Source organism: Myodes glareolus, chromosome 8 (genome assembly GCF_982192425.1).
Source record: "Myodes glareolus chromosome 8, mMyoGla1.1, whole genome shotgun sequence".
NCBI lineage: Eukaryota > Metazoa > Chordata > Mammalia > Rodentia > Cricetidae > Myodes > Myodes glareolus.
Window position 1 is genome coordinate 109,014,659 of NC_142033.1, and position 19,638 is coordinate 109,034,296.

Below are 19,638 nucleotides of genomic sequence, written 5' to 3' on the forward strand. Positions count from 1 at the left end.
TCTCCTGGGTTGGGGACAGGCATGTGCTACCACAGTGGGCTTCCTTTCTATTTCTGAGGTCAGGCACGGGTTCCACAGTGAGCAGGAGCTGCTGGGTGTGGCTGGGGAAGATCGGCCCTGCACAAGGGAACCTGGACAGACAGCTGCCGTCCACAGAACTTCTAATAGGCACCTTCCGGTTACTGCTCTACCTAGCAATTCCACTTCAGGCACACGCCCATGAAGAACAAGAAAAAAACCCATGGGGAGCTGCAGAGCCAAAAGGTACCAACAGCCCGGTATCCAGCCCAGAAGGAATGGACACGCAGAACAGTCGGCCCACACGCCAGAGTACTGCAGGCCATGAACAGGAACAGGGACTCGGACGGACCGCGGAGTGGAGTGGCGTTTCGACACTGTGCTCAGAGAGATCCTGACAAGCCCCAGAAGTGTCCATAACGGGACACGAATGTGGGAAGCTGTGTAGGAGATAGGTAACCACGCTGTGAGGGTGGAGCTGCAGAGGCCGAAACATTCTGAACCAGACAGCAGTTCTGTCTGTCTATGATCTTGAACCCATGAACGAACTAAAGGCCAGGCATGGCAGTGCATGCATCCCATTATCTTGGAACCCAGGAGTCTGAGGCAGGAGAGCAGCCCCAGACTACACACCAAGACTCAGCCTCAGAAAAAAAAACCTGGGTGTGGTGGTGCCCGCCTTTAATCTCAGCACGCGGGAGGCACAGGCAGGGAGATCCCTGTGAGTTCAAAGCCAGCCTGGTCTACAGAGCAAATTTCAGGACAGTCAGGGCTACACGGAGAAACTCTGTCTTGGGAAACAAAATATCCTCACAAAAGACCGCCAGCTCAGAAAAAAATCACAGCAAGGCCACTCTGAGCCTGGGTGTGGCCGCAGAGGGACAGGAAGGCTACAGGATGTGCGTCCAAATGCCAGGAGGCCCAGATCCTAATCACAGCCACGAACCGCGCCCCAGTCTCCCCTCCTCAGACCCACAGCCCAGGGCCAACCCCAGCTGTCTAGGTTTAGCTGGTGGAAACCAGCCGTGGCTGAGGCTGGGAAGGAAGACACGGAGACAGTGCCAAGTGGCCGGCCAGCCAACACTGCCACGTGCCAGGAAGGGAGTGGGGCAGACGCCAGAGTCAACACAGGCCAGGCCGCACAGGTGCCAGGCCAGCAGGGCAGAACGTGAAGCTTCTACAAAGGCGGAAAAGGAGTCCGAGCACAAGAACCGGCTTCTGCTGACATCATCTCACATCCAGCCACCATGAAGTCTTGGTTCCCAGAAGACCACTTGGCCCCTAACACACCGTTGGTTCCCCAGGACCTCTGCCTGGCTCTTCTCTCCCCAGAGATTCCCCTTTCTGAGCTTCCCCAGCCCTGGGGATAACAGATGCACGCCACGTGGGTCCATGGGATGCAGAAGCAGGCCCTTACCCAGGGAGCCGCCTCCCCGGCGTTCTGTGTACACAAACCCCCTCCCAGGCTGTGTCTCTGCATGACCCCTGACCCTGACCCAGGATATCCCCCAGAAAGGCCCCCACAATGGCTCTCGAAGTTCCCCTTTGTCTCGCAGCACTGGGGGTGGGGGGTGGGGCAGCCAACCCCTGGCCCTGTTGCCCTTTTTATGCCTAGTCAGTGTGGAGGCGGGCGGGGGTGGGGTGGGGGGTCTGGCGGCGTGCACAGGGGTACCCATGATCTGTGACCGTAGGCTGGGACCAGTGGAACAGGGATGACCAACTTGCTTGGCGTTGGGGTTTGCAGGGAGCTGAGCAGATGTCAGGAAAACGGATAAATGTCGCTCGCAGCTGAAAAGCACAGCCGCGTCTGTACTAGATCAGGGACACCGAGGCACTGAGTGGGGTGGAGCCCACACACACCCAGCCAAACACAAATCGTTTTATGTGTGGTGTGCTTAGTGAGAACCTCCTGGGGAATGGGAGGTCCAGTCTTTAAGCCCACGGCCACCTCCTGGTCTAGTGTGGGACGAGGTCACACCCAAGAGCGGTGAAGTCCATTTGACAAGTCAACTGGCAGACTGCCCAACACACACCTAAGCAAGCCAGGGCGAGCGAGCGAGAAGCAGAGAAGGAGGGCGAGGCGGCTGCATCCAGCCGGGCCCTGTCTCAGCAAGTCCCGTGAGGGCACTGAGGGTGAATTCTCCTCTCAGTTCCTCGAAGCTATTCTTTGTGCTCCAGGGCCTTTGCACGGCCTGGCAACCAGAATGGGGGTATTTACCACGTCTTGCCCACAAGTACTGGACCCTAACCTAACTTAGTCCTCTTGGTATCTCAGCTCAATGGCTTCCCGGGCACACTCTTCCACATCAGATGATTCTCCAAAGGGCCCCTGCTCCTTGGTGGCCCCCCACCAGCAGAGCTCAGGTCACCCCCAGAAGTCATCCTAATCAGCTCTGTCACCCAGGGAGCGAGCGTCTGGGTCCTCAGCCGAGCTCTGGGGCTACCTTCTGGCCACACCACACAATACTTAGCTCTGGAGCCAGCCCGGGAGCTGGTTTCCACCCTGGCCACACACCCAGGGGTCGGCTGGGCCAGCTGGCCAGGCTGGAATGCAGGCCCCAGCGGGCAGGCCAACCATCTGGTTTCCATTGGCCTGCAGACTTCAAAGGTTCCCTGCTGGCCACTTCCTCCAGCTTGGCTGCCTGCAGGGAAGAGCTAGGGCGCCTGAAGGGACTGGCTAGGGCGGTCTGAGCTTCCTTCAGGCCCCTCCCTGGCCCAGACACCTATGGGGGTCCACGGACACCCTCTACCTAGCCAACCAACACAGCCCAGCACTGCCGCAGGACCCTAGCCCACTGCCCCCCTCCCTCCCAGTACTGTAGCTCAGGCCACAGGCCCTGCAAACCTCACAGATCTCCAGAGTTGGACTCTACAGCCTGTTTCGGGTCACCAAGCCACCTCACGCATGCTGCGCATAAGTACATGTGTAAACCACGGACGGATGCCGGGCGCCTCCCACTAGGCTCTCCACGGTATTGTCTGAGGCAGGGTCTCTCTCTGGCTCAGCTAGGCTACCTGCCAGCGAGCCCCAGGGGTACTCCTGTCTCCCAGGGCTGGGACCGCAAGCACACCCACTGTGCACAGCGTTTCCAGGGATGCTGGGGATCCACACGCAGTCCTCATGTCTGCGCGGCTCGTTACCACCAAGTTGCCCCCCAACACCAACAAAGCCACGATTCTACCGAGGAGGGAAGACTCGGCAGAGTCTCACACTGTTCTCAACCTGTGTCCCTCAGCCACACACAGGATCTAAACTGGGTCTCCCCAGGATCCTCACCACGTCTGGGGTGTGGGGGTGGGGGTGGGAGCGATCAAGAGCCTCCCCGAACTAACGGCTGGACCCAAGCGCGTGGCCTACGTGACCTACCTGTTTGAACTGCTCCTCAAACGTCCAGTCTCCGTGGTCTGGCGGTGGCATCTGGGATGCTGTGTGGGTGGGGTGGGCCGGGCCGGGTCCCAGGCGCTCAGGGCCACCCAGCATCCTGGGACCACCATCTCCACGGAAAGCCTGAGCTGGCTGGGCCTTGTGGGCAAATAAGCCTGCGGAGCCCAGGCTGGCCGACCCTGGCGGGCCCAGGCCCTCCTCCTCCTCCTCCTCCTCAAAGTCATCTTCCTCCTCCTCCTCTTCTTCCTCCTCCTCTCCTAGTTCTTCCAAGTCTTGTTCTTCCCACTTGGGCTTCCTGCAGTGGACACAGGGTACCCTCCGTCAGGGGAGACAGGCAAGGCCTGGCCCACCCATCGCCCCTGCCTCAGTTTCTCTCTCTGCAAACAAGAAGAGCAGCCACAGGCCTGTCAGGGCTGTGGGTGGGTTCCTGCCCACACCCCACTCTACCTGATGAACAAACTCTTACAGAGGACCCCAATACATCTTCTCAAAGGTTCTGGCCTCAGGACCTTGGCGTGTGTGGTTCCCCACACTCCGCTCACTGTAAACAGTTCAACATTTTCCAGGTACCTTCTGTCAAAACTCACCCCTCCCCCACACTGCAGTCTAATTTTCTCGGCAGCATTTAGCACAGCCACAGAGAACACTGAGTCTCAGGATCCCTGCGTGGAGAACTCTCAAGGAATACAGGTTCACCCAGCAAACACTTGGCCAGTCATGCGGCATCCCCTTAGTAACCCCACTTTTCCAAAGTAGGAGAAACATCAGACGCTGCCGTCCTGAACCCCAACTCACGCGTCATCATCGGAGTCCATGTCTAACAGATGCGCCTCTCCTTCCGTGTGTCCCTCCCGGCCTCGTCCACGCAGGACAGGTGAACCCAGAGTCCCTTCCTGGGCTGTGTCTTCATCTTCGGAGCCAGGAGGCCCATCCTCAGAGCCACCAGGAGAGGATGGATGTCCCAAGCCAGCAGCAGCGGCCCGCATGGCAGCCAGTGCAGCCATCTGCGTCCTATGCATTCGGGCATTCTCAGGCTCCCTGTCCTCATCCGTCTCGGTGGTCCGAGCCCGGATACCAGTGGGCTCGGGTGGTGGGGGGTGGCGGCGGCTGCCGGGCCTCCAGTTCCTGCCGGGCTCGCTGTTGCCTCTGAATGAGGGTTTCCATCACAGCCTGCAGCTTCATGGCCCTACGGGCCGGGCCACCCCGGGCACCAGGGGCGGGTGGTGGGGGTGGCCCCTGTGGGGAAGGGTCTTGGCTGCACCGCAGCGTGGGAACCTCGGGGGAGCCGGGACAGTGCAGGGTGGCGGCCGGCAGGGGCAGGACCAGGGGCCGCCGACTCAGGCTGAGGGGAAGTGGGGCATGCCAGGGGCTACCAAAGAGCTCCTTGCTGTCACGTTGGGCACTCAGGGGCAGAAGCTGGTGTCGGGCTCATTCAAGTGTTTGTAGACTCCTGGGGGAACATAGGAGACAAGGTTAGACCACACCTGCGCCCCACGGATACATCCCTCCTCAGAATCCCTCACACCTGCTCAAGCCCTTCCTACCCACACCTAGGGAGCTTCTCGGGTCCCCTCTGGTTAGACCCACCAGGGACACCATGGGTTATTGTCCCATAAGCAGGACAGTGGGGGAGGGGCCTGGTGTCCTTGCTTTCTTATTGGCCACGCCCCTGTTCTAGACCCTGGAGTACCTCTGGGTTCTGGATTCTGGCTCTATATTCTTCATGTTGCTTAGCCTGAGAGGCCTGGAACCTTGGTCAAGATTATGACCTTGTTGTGAGCAAGCCCTAGGCAATGAGCCCTTCTCATACCGCTTCCTCAGAGACCTCAGCTGGTCTCTGGGCCTGATCTGCCTACTTATGGGGAGAAAGTGGACAGAGTGGACAGGACACAGGTGATGGAGGGTCCTGGGCAGGACGGTCTGTGCTGCGGATGGGGGAAACCAAAGTTCAGAGGTCACCCAGGCTAGGGTTTGGCCAGGTATCAGTGTCCTATGCTGCTCTCTGCAGAGGTCATAGGTCTGGGGGTAAATGTCCCAGAATATAGCATTCTGTGACAGGAAGAGGACCCTCCTAGGCCTAGCAGGAGCCAGCACAGGGATGTAGGTCCCACAGGCCACACCCTCGACCCCCACACAAACCACCCATAAAACAGTGGGAGGAACCCAGCAGGCCTGAAATCAAGGGACCACAGAGGAAGAAGAAAGTTGAATCTACCTCCGAAACAGAGAGTCTAAGGGGTCACCCTCAGCCTAACCTGAACCCCAAAGTCCACACATGACCCGGGGACTTATTCCCTGGGGTGTAGGGCGGAAGGGTCAGCTGAGGGACTTCCTGGACCTGGTCCTCCTCCACCTAGGGGACCCCTGCAGTGCCCCCAGGCCTCCAATGAGAATGGGGAAGTCTGTCCCCTTCCCTAGACATCTGGCCACCCAAACCAAACCGTGGGGCTCACAGGAGAACTGCGGCAGGTGTGGCCCCAAGGGACCTGTCGGTCTAGGATTCCTGAGACAGGAAGATTTTAGAGGCCCCGGCTGTGGAACAGCCATCTGAGACTCAACACACACACACCCAGTGGCTGCTGGTCACCACCCCTACCTCCCGACCCCCCACCCCGTCCACCAGACCCAAGAACTGCTGAAGGGGACATTTCTGGACACTGTCTGACGTGGTCAATCCCTGTCCCCCACCTCTGACAACTTGGAGCTGAGCACACACCCCTACGGAAATGCTGAAAGTGACACCCCCTCTTTGAAGTGGGGTGGGGAACACACAGGGAAAAGGCTAGAGGAAGCCCCTCTCCCAGACTCTGTCCCCCCCTCCCAGGCCTGCTTGGTTTAATGACCCTTCCTGGTGGAGGGATGGGGGAGGGGAACAGGGCAGGCCTCCAGTGCTGGGGCTGGTAGTGGGTGGAGGGAGATCGGTGGGAACCCCAGAGCTGCCCCTAGGCCAGCCTGGACAAACCCCCTGCCCTCCAGGGGTACCATTACCCCTAATCTGCTGTTGCTCATCCTTGGAGAGCCCTCCCGCCCAGCTCTTTGTCCTTGGCCCCCACCCTCAATTTATGACACTCTTAGAGAGAGGGTCTGCTAGGACTGGGTGGCTGGTGTTGGGGGGGGGGAGCAGGCTGGGGTGGGGGCTGGGAGGAGACCCAGAGCCACACCCTCATTCCCCACCACCTCCAGGCTTGGGGGGGGGGGGGGGAGAGAGAGAGAGAGAGAGAGAGAGAGAGAGAGAGAGAGAGGTCACCAGCTCGGCCAGGCCTTGCAAAACACGGTTATTTGGAGTTGTGCAAGGCCAGGGCCCGAGGGTGGCGAAAGGGGCCCCTCTCTCCTCCCAGGGAGGTGGAGGGGGAAGGGCAGGAGCTGGGGAGGGGGCTGGGAAAGAGGGCACCGTGTCCCCCCCCCAGGAGACGTGTGCAAAAACACATTCCAGTAAGTCCTAGTGGTCAGAGGACAAATATAAAATAACAGCAAGACAAACGAAAACCCCTAAGGTAGTCGGGATTTCAAAGGCTTCTTGGAAAGAGAGCGCTCAGGAGGGTGTGGGGGGGAACCCCTGCTGCCCAAGTCGTAAAAAACGGAAGATATTTGACAAACCGGCTGCGAGTTGACACACGCGCGCGCACTCCGGCTTCCTGCCCCCTCTTTTGTGTCCGGGGGCTGGGGGGCTCCTGGGACCCCGTGGGAAGGATCGGGATGGGTGCACCCCGCGGGAGGAGAGGGTACCCCATCGGTGCACTGGAGCTAGGGAGCGAAGGGGGAGGGATGGCGAACCCCGATGGACATAGGTTTGGAGGAGAAATAGAACCGAAGGCACCGGGGCGTGGCGCCGCGCCCGGTCTGGGATTTTCCCAAGCACTTGGGAAGGAAAGCTGAGGCAGGGGGATGGCCTCGAGTTCCAGGCCAGTCTGCACTTTAAGCGGAGTTCTAGGTCAGCCTGGAGTACACGGTGAAATCCTAGCTCCAAACATTAAAAACACGTTTTTTAAGGACGAAAAAGCGAAATGAAGTCCCCAGAGCGCAGCCCCCAGCCCCCGCGCGTACACACGCGCACACACCGCGGGTCCGTTTCCTTCCGCCAGGGGACAGCGCGCACTCGCGACCCCCGCGCGCCCGAACACTCGCGTACCGGATGAAGGTCTCCAGGGTCTACGGCCGCGACAGCCGGTCGAGTCACCCCCCCAGCCCCACACGCATCTCTGCCTAACTTTGGAGACCCCACAATTGTCGGTTTCCAGGGTGCTGGAGCCACGCTGCAAAAGGCCTTACCGAGACTGCTCGGGGTGGCCCAGGGGGCGCACGCCCGGGTGCCCGGAGTCCAGCCCAGAGTCCAGCCCGGTGGTGGCCTCTCTCCCCTTCGGCCTCCCCCTGATGCCCGGTGGTGCACGCTCCTGGTTCCGGGGTCACCCGCCTCACCGAATCTCCAGGCCGCGTCTACACCTCCATCCGTCCGGATCCGATAGGGACGAGGTCTCCGCGCGCGACCGGCCCCCCGCCCCGCCCCTCCCCCACCCGGCAGACGAATCGCCGAGTGACAAATTGCTCTCAGATGCAAATACCTCGCCGGTGATTCAGCAGCCCCGGGGACTCAGGAGAAGGTGGTGGGTGTCTCTCCAAGGTCCCCCTTTCCAAGCTTTCCCAAGACCTCCCCGGGTTCCCCACTCCAACTCAATTTACGGACGCCCACGATGGGAGGAGGTGGAGGGCAGCTGGAAAGCTGCGACAGAGGGACGGAAATTTTCAGGTCGCGGCCCCTTTAAATGATAATAAATAATAAAAGGAAGGGGGAACCGGACTGAGGGACGCCCCGCCCCTAGTCTAGGGACTGTGTGCAAAGTGCGCGCCGCAGCCCACGGCGCAGAGGCCGCGAGCGGGAGGGCGGGGCTGCGAGAGCCCCGTCGAGGGGAATCCAGAAGGGTTTCAAGGTTCCTCCCCCTAGCTGGGAGCGGAAAGCCGGCTGGGTCCCCGGTCGTTTCCTGATTTCACCCACGTGAGATGGACCAGCCGAGCTTGGCACCGGACCTCCTGCCCTCTGCATTTCCCGAACTTTTCCAGCCCGGGTCTCCACGTCTCTGAAATGGGCTTAAAATCCCGGGAGAGGCCTGAGCTGCGGGGGCGGGGACGCTGCGGGGGAGTGCGCTGCGTGCGCAAAAGCACGGAGCTGGGCTGCGCGCGCGTTCGAGGAAATGCGAGGACCCGTGACGACCCCGCCTAGGAGGGAGAGAAGGAGGGAGGGAGGACCGACCTTTAGCCGACTCGGCCCACCGTGTGCGTCTCAGTAGAGGCCACCATTTTGCGGGATGGGAAACTGAGGCATGGTGTGAGCTCAGCTAGTGGGCAGCGTCCGTGCTCAAGGCAACCCCCCACTTCTGCAAGCAACCCATGGATAGTGCTTGTTGACTGTTGGGGGGCTCTTGAGCAGCCTGAGCCCCTCAAAAGCCGTTGAGAGGGAGAGGGCAAGTCTGGTGTGGTGGGGTGATTCCGGACCTGTCCCGGGAGTCCCTCTAGAACCCTAGACTGCTTCAGGCTCAACGCTGCAGGTGGCTGCAGTCTTCACCTTCAAACTTTTCCACACCTTGACCTGTTGTGGCGTGGCCCCAGGGTGGAGCTGGGCCTGCAGATCTTTCTCTCTCAACCTGTTCGATGGATGAGCACACTGATCCCAACATCTTGTGGGTCCCCCCTGAGTTTGGGCAACCCCCCTCCCCAAACCATACTGACCCTTGTGTCTAGATAGTGAATGCAACCAAAATGTTATATATGCTACTTTATATATAAACTATATCCCTGTATATGAATGACAAATGAAGTTCATGCCCTGGCAGTGCAGAAGCAAGCATGGGCAGCCCGTATATGGCAGTTCTGTTGAATTTGTCCATATTGGGTTTCATGGTTTTAGTTGATGAGGACGACTGACCAGTCTCTTCCTCATATAGCTGTATATGTGTGTGTGTGTGTGTGTGTGTGTGTGTGTGTGTTTCTATGTATGTATGCAAACGGAGTCTAACAATGCACCACGGGCGCAGCCCTAGCTGAGCTGGCTATGTAGACCAGGCTGGGCCCGAACTCAGAGTTCTGCCACCATGAGTACTGAGATTAAAAAGCATGCACTATCTCGCCTGGCAAAAGAATATTTGAAGACAAATGCCAAAATCTGCTGATCCCATTTATGTCCGGGATATATTTAGCCGAGGGTCCAGGTGGCGAGCTTAATAACCGGTCTCCTAGGACCCAAATGAAACGTCTCCGGGGTCTTGAACCGCATCAGACTGGTTCCGCAAGGCATGCGCGCCCCCTTCCGGGCGCCAGTGGAACTGCTCCCAGACTGGCCGCAAACAAGTGCTGAGTGGCCGCCGGGTGGCGCCATTGCACCTAAAAAGCCAGTTTCCCAAATTAGACCGGAAGAAACCGAGGTCTAGACGGGGTGTCAACGCTTAGCCCATGATGGCCTTGAATTCATGAATCTTCTGTCTCAGTTTATCACAAGGTTGATTCCCAAAAGAGGCCCTGCGCATGGCCACATCATTGACTTTCTCTTTTTTTCTTTTTCTTTTTTTTCAAGACAGGGTTTCTCTGTCCTGGAGCTAGCTCTTGTAGACCAGGCTGGCCTCGAACTCACAGAGATCTGCCTGCCTCTGCCTCCAGAGTGCTGGGATTAAAGGCGTGCACCACCACCTTTTAAGCCTTTTGCTTTTAATACCGGGTCTCAAGGTCGTCGCTGGAGATCAGGGTCAGCCTCTGCTACACTGGTTAGAGGCCAGCCTGGGCTACATGAGATCCTGCTTCAAAAAAGACAAGGGGTGGAGGAGAAGTGAAAGGGGTTGGACATTTAGCTTAGCGGTCCAGCACTTGCCTAAGAAGCACAAAGTCTTGAAGTAGATGCAGAACATGGGGACATTAATCTTCAAAATCTGCAGAGTACAGAGAATTATCACAACCACAGCCAAAACCATGGCCCACAGATGCCCAACCGAAGAAGGAAGAGAAGGAGGTTTACACAGGTTACCCCGGACACAAAACTAAGCTTTTAACAACGGAATACGCGCTGGTTTATCCCGCAGGGGTTGGCTCAGAGTGGAACAGTTTGTTCTTGCAAACCGCACAGCGAGCGCACTGAAGGGTTTCCAGGCTCGGGCGTCCTGACGCCGTTGGCGGGGTGCGCGACCAGACTGTGCGGCGCGGTGTGGGTTGCGGCTCGGTCTGAGAGTGCAGACCCGCGGGACCGGCGCTGGCGTCGCTGGCCACAGGGGCACACTCGGCAGAAGGCCTGTCTGAAGTGTGAGCCCAAGAAGGCGTAGAGCAGCGGATTGAGCGCCGAGTTGCTGTAGGACATGCAGTGAGCCCAGATCTTGAGCGCGTAGGCGGCGTAGCTGCGAGGATGCCACGCCCCCGCGGGGCCCAGGGCTTGGAGCACCAGGAACAGCTGGATCGGGCCCCAGCAGGCAGCGAAGAGCAGGACCACGGCGGCCACCAGCCGGGAGACCTTGGTGCGCACTGCTCCAGCGCGCTGTGCCAGCAGCTGTCCCTGGTGACCCAGGGGTGTTAACGAGAAGGGACAGGACCCCCTCCGAGGTACCCCCAGGATCCCCCACCACATGCACACACAGTCCGGGCTCCGATCGCCCCCCTGTCGCCCCTCTATCCTCACCGGTGTCCCTGCACATGCACACACATACGCCAGGCTCCAATCCTACCCCCAGCAGCCATCCTACCCCGGGAGCCCCCTACACATGCACACACAGTCCGAGCTCCGAAATGGTCCCCTGACACTCCTCCACCTCCACCATGGACCCTTCCACATGCACATACAGTCCCGACTCCAATCCCCTCCATCAGCACCGTGGGTCTCCCCCCCCCACGCGCGCGTGTACACACACACACACACACACACACACACACACACACGCTCCCTCAGATGCCCTCCCTCCTGGCCCTGAGTCTCCCGCACCTGCAGGGCGCCGTCAGTGGGAGCAGGGCGTACAGCGGCGCGGCCCAGGTGGCGCAGCATGGCACCGTAGCAGGCGCAGGTGGCGAGCAGAGGCAGCAGGTACAGAGCCAGCAGGTTGTAGAGCGCGAAGGCGCGCTCCAGGGCACGACTGGGAAACGCCTCGCTGCAGTAGGTGCGAGGCCCGGGCGACAGGCGGTGCAGTGCCAACACCGGGGCGGACACGGCTGCAGAACCTGCGCCATGCGCCCAGAATGAGCACCGTGGTCGGAGAATGGGGACAGGTCCCACCCAGGAGACAGGGTCCCGTCCCCCCCCCCCAACCGGTGCCACACCCCTCGGCTGCGTCGCTGTCTCCCCCGCCCTATTTCCACCCCAAACCGCACTCACCCACCCAGATGCTAAGACTGACAGCCAGGGCCAGTCGCGGAGTGCGGCGGTGTAGGGCGCGCAGCGGAAATACAGTCACATACCAACGGTCCACGCTCATAGCCGTCAGGGTGGCGCATGTGGCTTGCACCGAGACCTGGAAAAGCCAAGGACTGAGTGTGGGCCCTGCCAGTCTCGCTACATATCTGACCAGTCAGGTGTTCACGAACATATCCTGGGAGGAGCAGGCAGTGGCCATGGGTTGAGGGGACCCAAAAACCCGGAGAGCTGGAAGGGAGGTAAACGCTGGAGTTTGTTAGGCATCCCGAACACACCCGCACAGCCCGAAACGCGCCCACTGTGGTCTCTAGCCCACGCCCACCCAGACTCCCCAGTGTCCAGTCAACCTTTCGCACAGAGACCACATGGGGCGCTTGCATTTTGAGGGTGTCCATCCTGACCATCCCTCCCTGCTCACACCAGCTCAGACCCCTGCCCTGCAAGACTGTGCCCTCGGGACCCTGGACAGATGGGTCAGCGGTTAGCACACCGGCTGCCCTTACAGAGGACCCGGGGGTTCAGTTCCCAGCATCCACACGGGCCTTACAACCGTCTGTGACTCCAGCTCTGGGGACCCCACGCCTCCTCCTGGTCTCTGGGGGTACTGCACACACACGTGGTGATCAGATACTTCCAGACCCCCCCCCCCCACACACACACACAAACACACACACGAAATAAAAACACATTTAAATCAAATGGGGGCTGGAGAGATGGCTCAGAGGTTAAGAGCACTGACTGCTCTCCCAGTGATCCTGAGTTCAATTCCCAGAAGCCACCATTATCTATAGTAAGACCTGGTGTCCTTTTCTGGCACGCAGGCAGAACACTGTATACATAAAAAATACAACTGTAAAAGATACATTTACATGGCTCACGTTTTTAAACCCGGCACGGATCTCTGAGTTCTAGGCCAGCCTGGGCTACATAGACTCTGTTTCAGAAATCTAAAATAAGTAAATAAAAGACCATGCCTTATTTCTGATTATGCCCCATCCTGCGCACCCCAGACCCTGGCCATCCCTCCTACCCGCAGGCTCTCTGGTCTGTCCACGCCCTGATCAGTCTCTCACTCCCACCAGAGCGGACTCCCAGCTCCCGGCCCCACCGCCACCAGACTCTCCCCGGGCAGAAGCCATTCCTGCTCCCCGGCTTCTTGCTCCCTGGCTCGCCCCCTAGCCCAGCCCGCGCACCTGCTGGATGTAGTTGACGAATTTGCACATGAAGTCTCCCAGCACCCAGGCGGGCAGCGGGTAGAGCAGCGCCGTGAAGGGGACGCAGCACAGTAGGAAAGTGACGTCTGTGGCCGCCAAGTTGGCTACAAGTAGGGGACACGCGGATGTTGGAAGGTGGGGGCACCCAAAGCTCCTGACCGGGGCCCCTGACTTCTCCATCCCGGTCCGAGGGAAACACCCCCCCACACCCCACACCCCCGCCACACACACAATCTTGCACCAGAGAAGCAGAGGCACCCTCCACCTTCATTGCGCTCATTCCCAGCAGCCCCCGGCATCTCAGAGCCTGCCTGTTTCCCCATCTCTAAATTGGAGACAGCGGGTACCAGTTGGGGCGTGTCACACACACACAGGTCCCCTTCTGTCCAGAGGCCCTTACAGGACAGACACCTGTGGAAATGGTCAAGTCTCCTCGCGCATTCGCCAACCCACCCTTTGGAACTCAGGCGGGATGCATCGCAGGGAAGGCTGGAGGGGGGGGACCCCGCTCCCACCCTGGCACCCCAGGGAGGCGCGCACTTACCGATGTAAAAGTTGGTCACTGTCCGCATGTGCTTGTGGCGGCAGATGACGTAGATGACCAGCGAGTTCCCGACCAGCCCGAGCAACATGAGCGCAGCGAAGAACAAGGGAACCAGCCAGGCATCCAGTGGCCTGGGCCCGGAGGAGCCCGAGCCGTCCGAGGCGTTGGCACCGCAGCCCGGGCATCCCGATGCGTTGGTTGGAGTCCACCAGGTCGCGTTGGGACCCAAGGTCGCCTCGGTGGCCATGGCCCGGTCGTCCTCCTCCTCCAGGCAGCCTTCGGGATTGCGCCCCGGGACTGTGGGAACAGAGGAAGGTCCCTTCTCCGCCTCCTTATGGCCGCCCTCCCGGGATGCCAGCGCCCCTGGCTCTGCTGCCGGCGGAGGGGGCTGGAACGTGGCTCCTCTGCCAGCGTCCGTCGCAGCGGCCACTCTTATACCCCGCGCCCCCCTCCCTTGTCCCCGCCTTCGCGTCTCCCTGCGTAGTAGCCTCTCCAGAGCCTCGCGCTCGCTCTTCCCAGAGCTGTGCCCGGATGAGAGAGGAGGGAGGGCGCTGGGCACCAAGCAGGGGAGGGGTCCGTGCCCCTCCCTCCCTTCCTCCCTCCCTCCCTCCTTCCCTCCCTTCCTCGCAGGGCCCAGCTTCAGTCAGGGCTGCAGGCCGGTGGCCCGTTCCCTAGGGGAGGATGCCCAGAGCATGTCCCCAGGCCAGTGAGAGCCACGTGAAGCTTAGGACAAGGGCGGGACCTTCGGTTCCCTTTGGTTGACTCTGATTGCTGGTTACAAGGTTCCCCCTCTAACTGGCACCCAGAGGCCGGTCCCTGTCCGGAGTGGACGCTGTGGAAACTATCACAGGAACCATGAGGAACTGACCTAGGCCACACTGTCACACCCCTGTTTACTGCATCTCAGAAGCTCCCTAGGGACCCCGAGATGTTATCCTTGGCAAGTCACCAGAATACTATGCAGCAGAGAAAAATAAAACGAGTTAAAAGAGGGGAGCGAAGGTGTAACTCAGTGGTAGTGTGTTTATCTAGTGCGTGTAAGGTTCACACACACCAAGGGGGTGGACACAAGGCGGGGAGGGTCAGCAAATAGGAAGCGGCCCTGGGAATCCTGAAGGGTGTGGGAAGTAAGAAGCAGAAAGGACCCCTTCTCTGTCCACCCACACAGCACTCAGGTGTGACGCCAGGAATCCAAGTCCCCTCACAGCCCCGCCCCTAGGTTCCCTCTGACCAGGTTCCTGTGCAAGGCCTCGCTTCACCTGTCTCCAGGAAGCCTCAGAGTGGACACTGACTTTTGTTTTAATTAATTTATTTTTAATAGATTTTTTTAAGGGATCAAAGGCACGAGCCTTTCCACGTAGCCCAGGCTGGCCCTGAACTTGATGATGACGTTTAAACACCTGATCTTCTTGCCTCTTCTAAGAAGTGCTGGGAGGCCAGGCGTGCACCTGCCCCCCCCCCCCATCCAATCCTGTAGCCCGGGCTGGCACTCTAATGATCCTCCTGCCTCAGCCTCTGGAGTGCTGGGGCGTGCACCACGGCCGACCTCCCTCCACTCGCTCCACCAGGCTGACTCGGACCGGCTGGGGCCGTCACCCCGGGCGGCGCTCCCTCCCGCTCCAGGAGCCGGTCGCAGCTTCGCAGTCGCCTCCCGGGGGAGCGTCCCACCCTCTTCCCCTGGACGGCCCAGACTCCGTCTTCAGCCCGGCGGGTGACGCCGCCCAGTGTCTACGGAGAGGGAAACCGAGGCAGGGGCGTCTACCCCACAGCAGCCGAGGCTGTTCCCGGACTGTCCCCGCCCCGGGCCGCTGCGGACTCCTCCCCGCGCGTCACTTCCTCCGCGGCCTCGGGCCGGGCTGCTACCGCGGCTGCAGGCCATGGTGGCTCTGGACGACCCTGACGGCGGCCTGGAGGCGACCCCCGGCGCGGAGACCAGGCTGTGAGCAGGGTCGGGGGGCTGGCCTCTTCCCTCCTCCTCGGACTAGGCTCTCCTCCTCCTCCCCAGGCTGGGGTCTCCTCTCCCCCTCCTCCTCTCCAGATTGGGGTCTCCTCTCCCTCTCCTCCTCCTCCCCAGATTGGGGTCTCCTCTCCTCCTCCTCCCCAGATTGGGGTCTCCTCTCCCCCTCCTCCTCCCCAGGATGGGGTCTCCTCTGCCCCCTCCTCCCCAACTCCCCCCATGGATGTGTTCTCTCTCTGCCCACACCCATTTCCCTGGCTGCTCACCACAGATCACCCCTACCCCTCACCCCCCACCCCGCTCTATGGGGACCCCGCTATATGAGGAGGTCGCTAACTTGGCCCACAGGCACCTGGGCATTTCCTGCCCCAAGGCTGAGGCGGCACAGCAGCACTGGAGAGCTGCTACCACTCAGCCCCCTCCGAGGGCCCCCATGCCCTCCACTGCTCCAGCAAGTGGTCTATCCTGGAGCAGTGGTCTAGCCTGGAGCAGCGGGTGCTGCTCCTCAGGCGTCCTGGTTCTGTGACTCCCTGGCCCTGTGAGACAGAGCTGGCTTGGCCTCCAGGCAGGCTGCTGAGCCCCGTCATGGGGAAGGCGGCTTGGGACCCACAAAGCCCTGATCTTGTGGTGTCTGGTAGTCCTGGGTCCTATTTGGTTACACCTTTGCCTGTTGGGTTTATTTACATTTAATTAAAGAAATATTTTATTTTTACGTTTATGGGCATTTTGTCTGCACATCTGTGTGCACCATGAGTGTGTAGTATCCGTGGAAACAGGAAGGGGGCGTCGGTTCCCCAGAACTGGAGTCACAGGCGGTTGTGAGCCCCCTGTGGGTGCTGGGAACGGACCTGGGTCCTCCTCAGGGGCAGCTCTTGCTCCTCTCCTGGCCTTGCTCTGTTTGTTCGTTGGACTTGGGTCCCTCTAGCCCAGGCTGACCTCAGGTTCTCTTTGACCTTCCACTCCTGGTTCTCCCTGCCTCTACCTCCTGGGACCCCGCCTAGCTACCTTACCGTGGCTCTGGTGTAAATAAGTTTGTGTTTTGGTGAATTGCTTCTCCTCAGGGCCTCACCCAGGTGTCCACCTGCCTGCAGGGTGTTGGGGGCGCTGAGTCACCACCACCCTGCTTCCTGTTGGGGAACTGGGTTCTCTGCCATTCTGGGAGTGTTTGCCAAAGATGTGTTTATGTGGGGTGTGTCTCAGCAAGCCAGGGTCCCATTGCCCAACCATCAGAATGCAAAAAAGGAACTGTGTTCCCCAAACCTGGCTGACTTAGCACGCTATCTGCCTTTGTTCTAGCCACCCCTTCCAGGTGCTGGCCACTTTCTGAGGCGCAGGCACCTCCTCTAGGTCCTCAGCTTCAGTCTCTGTGAAACGGCCTGGTTATGGGGAAGGAAGTGTTCACTCGACAAGCCCCACGTTAGTTCATTGCTGTGGGCTGCCTGCTGGACACTTGGGAGGCACAGTGAGGGCTGAAGGGGACCCAGCCGGTTCCCAGTTGGCACAGCAACAAGAAGTGTTGACTGGACCGGCCATGCCACCTTCTGGGAGGTGACATTTGAACAGAAACCAGGATCAGGCAGAGCCAGGAGAGGTGTTTGCGGCAGGGCCTGTGCAAAGGCTCGGAGGCCTGGAAAATTTGAAATCAGGGAGCAGTTCTGTCTCTGGGAGCCCTTGGGACCCACAAGAGGGAGGTGTTGTCCCCACAGCCCTTAGAACTGAACACGGACTGCAGGCCAGGGAGCATGGAGGGCTTGCCCTACGGGTACTAGGAAGCCATGGTTGGTCTCAGCCTAATGGCCTTTGGTCTGAGTGGCTCAGCTGTCCAAACTGGGACCCAGGTTCACATCCGTCTTGTGTCTGTGTTTCCTGCAGACAGCTGCGGTTTGTTATCAGCCTGTACCAACCGCCAGGGCGCGGCTTTGAAGACCTGGGGGTGAAGCTAAGCCAGAAGTGGCTCAGCCTCAACCTCAGAGCCGACGGCAGGCCCACCTGGGGCTGGGAGTGGGAGAAAGTTGGTAGCTGGCCTCGCAGGCCCCTTCTGCAAGGAGCCCCGGGGCTCACCCTGCTCAGGGGTGACCCAAGCAGATGGGTGTCCCTCCCAGGCTTTGGTTCACAGGGCCCTTTTCAGCGCCGTCACTGGTGGCCTGGGGTTGGGACCCCACCACAACTGAAGCTCCGGGCCCCAACCCTGCAAGACCCCCAGGATGGGCCTTCTGGGGCCTGTCCTTCAGAGCAGAACTGGGCTCCTGGGTGCCCAGCTAATCCCTTCACAGGATTAGCACCATCTTCAGGAGTTAGCTCTGAGGGTGGCTGGCAGGCGGGCAGGCCCTGTGGGGAGGTGCTCAGCCCCCACCCCGGTCAGGTGAGATCCTGCGGCCATTTTCTGATTTCCAGGGGGTGTGGGAGAGAGTCCACTTCTGGGGGGGTTGGCTCCAACCCCTGCAGTCCGTGGGGGCCTTGATGGCTTGTGGCTTAAATCTGGGAGGTTGGAGTGGCTGGAGGGACCACCTCTCCTCTGGGACTTGTGTCTTTCCTTCCCAGAGCCTCAGTTTACCCCTCTTGCGTCATTGCTCGAGTCCTGAGAATCCACACACAGGGGTCGTGGGAGTGTGTGTGTGTGTGGGGGGGTGCTAAAGCTTCGTGTTGCCAGGGACACCTAGCAGGTCCTGTCTGGGCCCTGATGGCCTCCTCCCCTGGCCCACAGGTCCCTTCCTGGCTGCCTGCCCACGCTCGGTGGCTCACAAGTGAAGAGGGTCTCAGCCTCCAGACGCAAGCAACACTTTATCAACCAGGCTGTGCGAAATTCGGACCTGGTTCCCAAAGCAAAAGGACGGAAGAGCCTGCAGCGTTTGGAGAATAGTAAGCAGGGCCGTGTGTCGATGCTATGCCCCCTTGCACTGACCGGGCACTAGAGTCAGGGCTCCAGAGGGTTCCTAGGAGTTTGGGAAGGCAAGGAGAGGTAGATGGGGCTCTAGAGTCTGGCTGGGTAAAAGAGAAAACAAAACAAAACTTGGAACAGCCGAAGCACTGCCTCCACCCACGGACCCTCTGTTTCTATCCAGCCCGGTACCTCCTAACTCTGCTGGAAACAGCTGGGGGTTCTCCAGGCCCGGAAGATGGGGACCTGACTCCACCTGCGGCACCTGGAATCTTCGCAGAGGCCTGCAGCAATGCCACGTATGTGGAGGTGAGACTCTGGGGTCCCCCTGCAGCCCCTGAGATGTGCCCACCCCTCCCTGGTGGGCTAATATGGTGGGCTCTCCATATTAGAATAGAGGACCCCGTTACATGAGAGCATGTCACTGACGGTGCGTCCCCGACTTCCATGGAGTGAGTGGGGTCATGCCTGCTGAACTCCAAGCATCCTTTGAAACCCCCGTTCCAGCATCCAGCTCAGGCCCCACACATGTGAGACACTTGTCAGGTGGGGAAGCAGACCCAGGGGCCTCAAGGCTAGCCTGCATCCCTGTCTTCCAGGTCTGGAATGATTTTATGAACCGCTCTGGAGAGGAGCAAGAGCGAGTGCTCCGCTACCTGGAGGATGAGGATCAGGGCAAGCGGAGGCGTGGGCCTGGCCGCGGGGAGGATCGACGGAGAGGTGGGGTCTGGCTCGGGCCGGGCTGGGGCGTGTCGGGTGTGTCGGTGTGGGCGGAGTTAGGGCACAGGTGTACTCAGGTGTGTTCTGGGGCAGGGGTGGAGCTTGGGCTTCAGAGCGTGGTGTGGGCGGGGCCAAGCTGCAGAGGGGCGAGGTGTTGAGGCTGTGAGCCTCCTTGGTCACGGGGTCTTCCCCCCACCTTGCCACCCTCACAGAGGACCCGGCCTTCACACCTCATGAGTGCTTCAGGCGCATCAGCCGTCGCCTGCGGTCTGTGCTCAAGCGCAGCCGCATCCCGATGGTGAGTGGTCCCACCTTCCTCTCAACCTCACCTTTTCATGCCACTGTCCTGACTTGTCGTCCTGGTCGTGCTTAGGAGGAGGAGGGGTGGTCCGACGCAAGTGGGTGCTGCAGTATGGATAGGAGTTTGGTGGACAAAAGGCGGGGCCTGACACCCTTGGAGACAGCCAGGGCACCATGTGTTGTGTGACTTTTGTGACCCTTCCGCTCTTCCCACCCCCACAGGAAACCCTGGAGAGTTGGGAGGAGCG

At 60.1% G+C, this 19,638-nt stretch overlaps 3 protein-coding genes across 3 annotated transcripts in view; 1 reads left to right on the forward strand and 2 right to left on the reverse strand.

Moving 5' to 3' along the window:
- Nucleotides 1–8,176, reverse strand: part of Arid3a (AT-rich interaction domain 3A) — a 28,030-nt gene extending 19,854 nt beyond the window's left edge. Inside the window, 4 exon segments of the mRNA XM_048459570.3 lie at nucleotides 3,386–3,698; nucleotides 4,199–4,500; nucleotides 4,502–4,853; nucleotides 7,963–8,176. Of these exon segments, the coding sequence (XP_048315527.1) occupies nucleotides 3,386–3,698; nucleotides 4,199–4,500; nucleotides 4,502–4,585 (699 nt within the window). The 5' untranslated portion in view covers nucleotides 4,586–4,853; nucleotides 7,963–8,176.
- Nucleotides 8,177–10,273: 2,097 nt separating this feature from the next.
- Nucleotides 10,274–13,930, reverse strand: Kiss1r (KISS1 receptor). The gene is made up of 5 exons (XM_048459674.3): nucleotides 13,536–13,930; nucleotides 12,971–13,095; nucleotides 11,739–11,874; nucleotides 11,352–11,584; nucleotides 10,274–10,928 (listed from the first exon to the last, which is right to left on the reverse strand). Exons 1-5 carry the CDS (start codon nucleotides 13,780–13,782, stop codon nucleotides 10,473–10,475), a joined length of 1,197 nt encoding a protein of 398 aa, XP_048315631.1. The 5' UTR covers nucleotides 13,783–13,930; the 3' UTR covers nucleotides 10,274–10,472.
- Nucleotides 13,931–15,341: 1,411 nt separating this feature from the next.
- The window catches only part of R3hdm4 (R3H domain containing 4), a 6,058-nt gene continuing 1,761 nt past the window's right edge, over nucleotides 15,342–19,638 (forward strand). The window contains exons 1-6 of the mRNA XM_087909447.1: nucleotides 15,342–15,474; nucleotides 18,197–18,351; nucleotides 18,555–18,679; nucleotides 18,970–19,090; nucleotides 19,303–19,388; nucleotides 19,613–19,638. The exon at nucleotides 19,613–19,638 is cut by the window's right edge and continues 60 nt beyond it. Of these exons, the coding sequence (XP_087765573.1) occupies nucleotides 15,413–15,474; nucleotides 18,197–18,351; nucleotides 18,555–18,679; nucleotides 18,970–19,090; nucleotides 19,303–19,388; nucleotides 19,613–19,638 (575 nt within the window). The 5' untranslated portion in view covers nucleotides 15,342–15,412. The remainder of the gene's footprint in view (nucleotides 15,475–18,196; nucleotides 18,352–18,554; nucleotides 18,680–18,969; nucleotides 19,091–19,302; nucleotides 19,389–19,612) is intronic.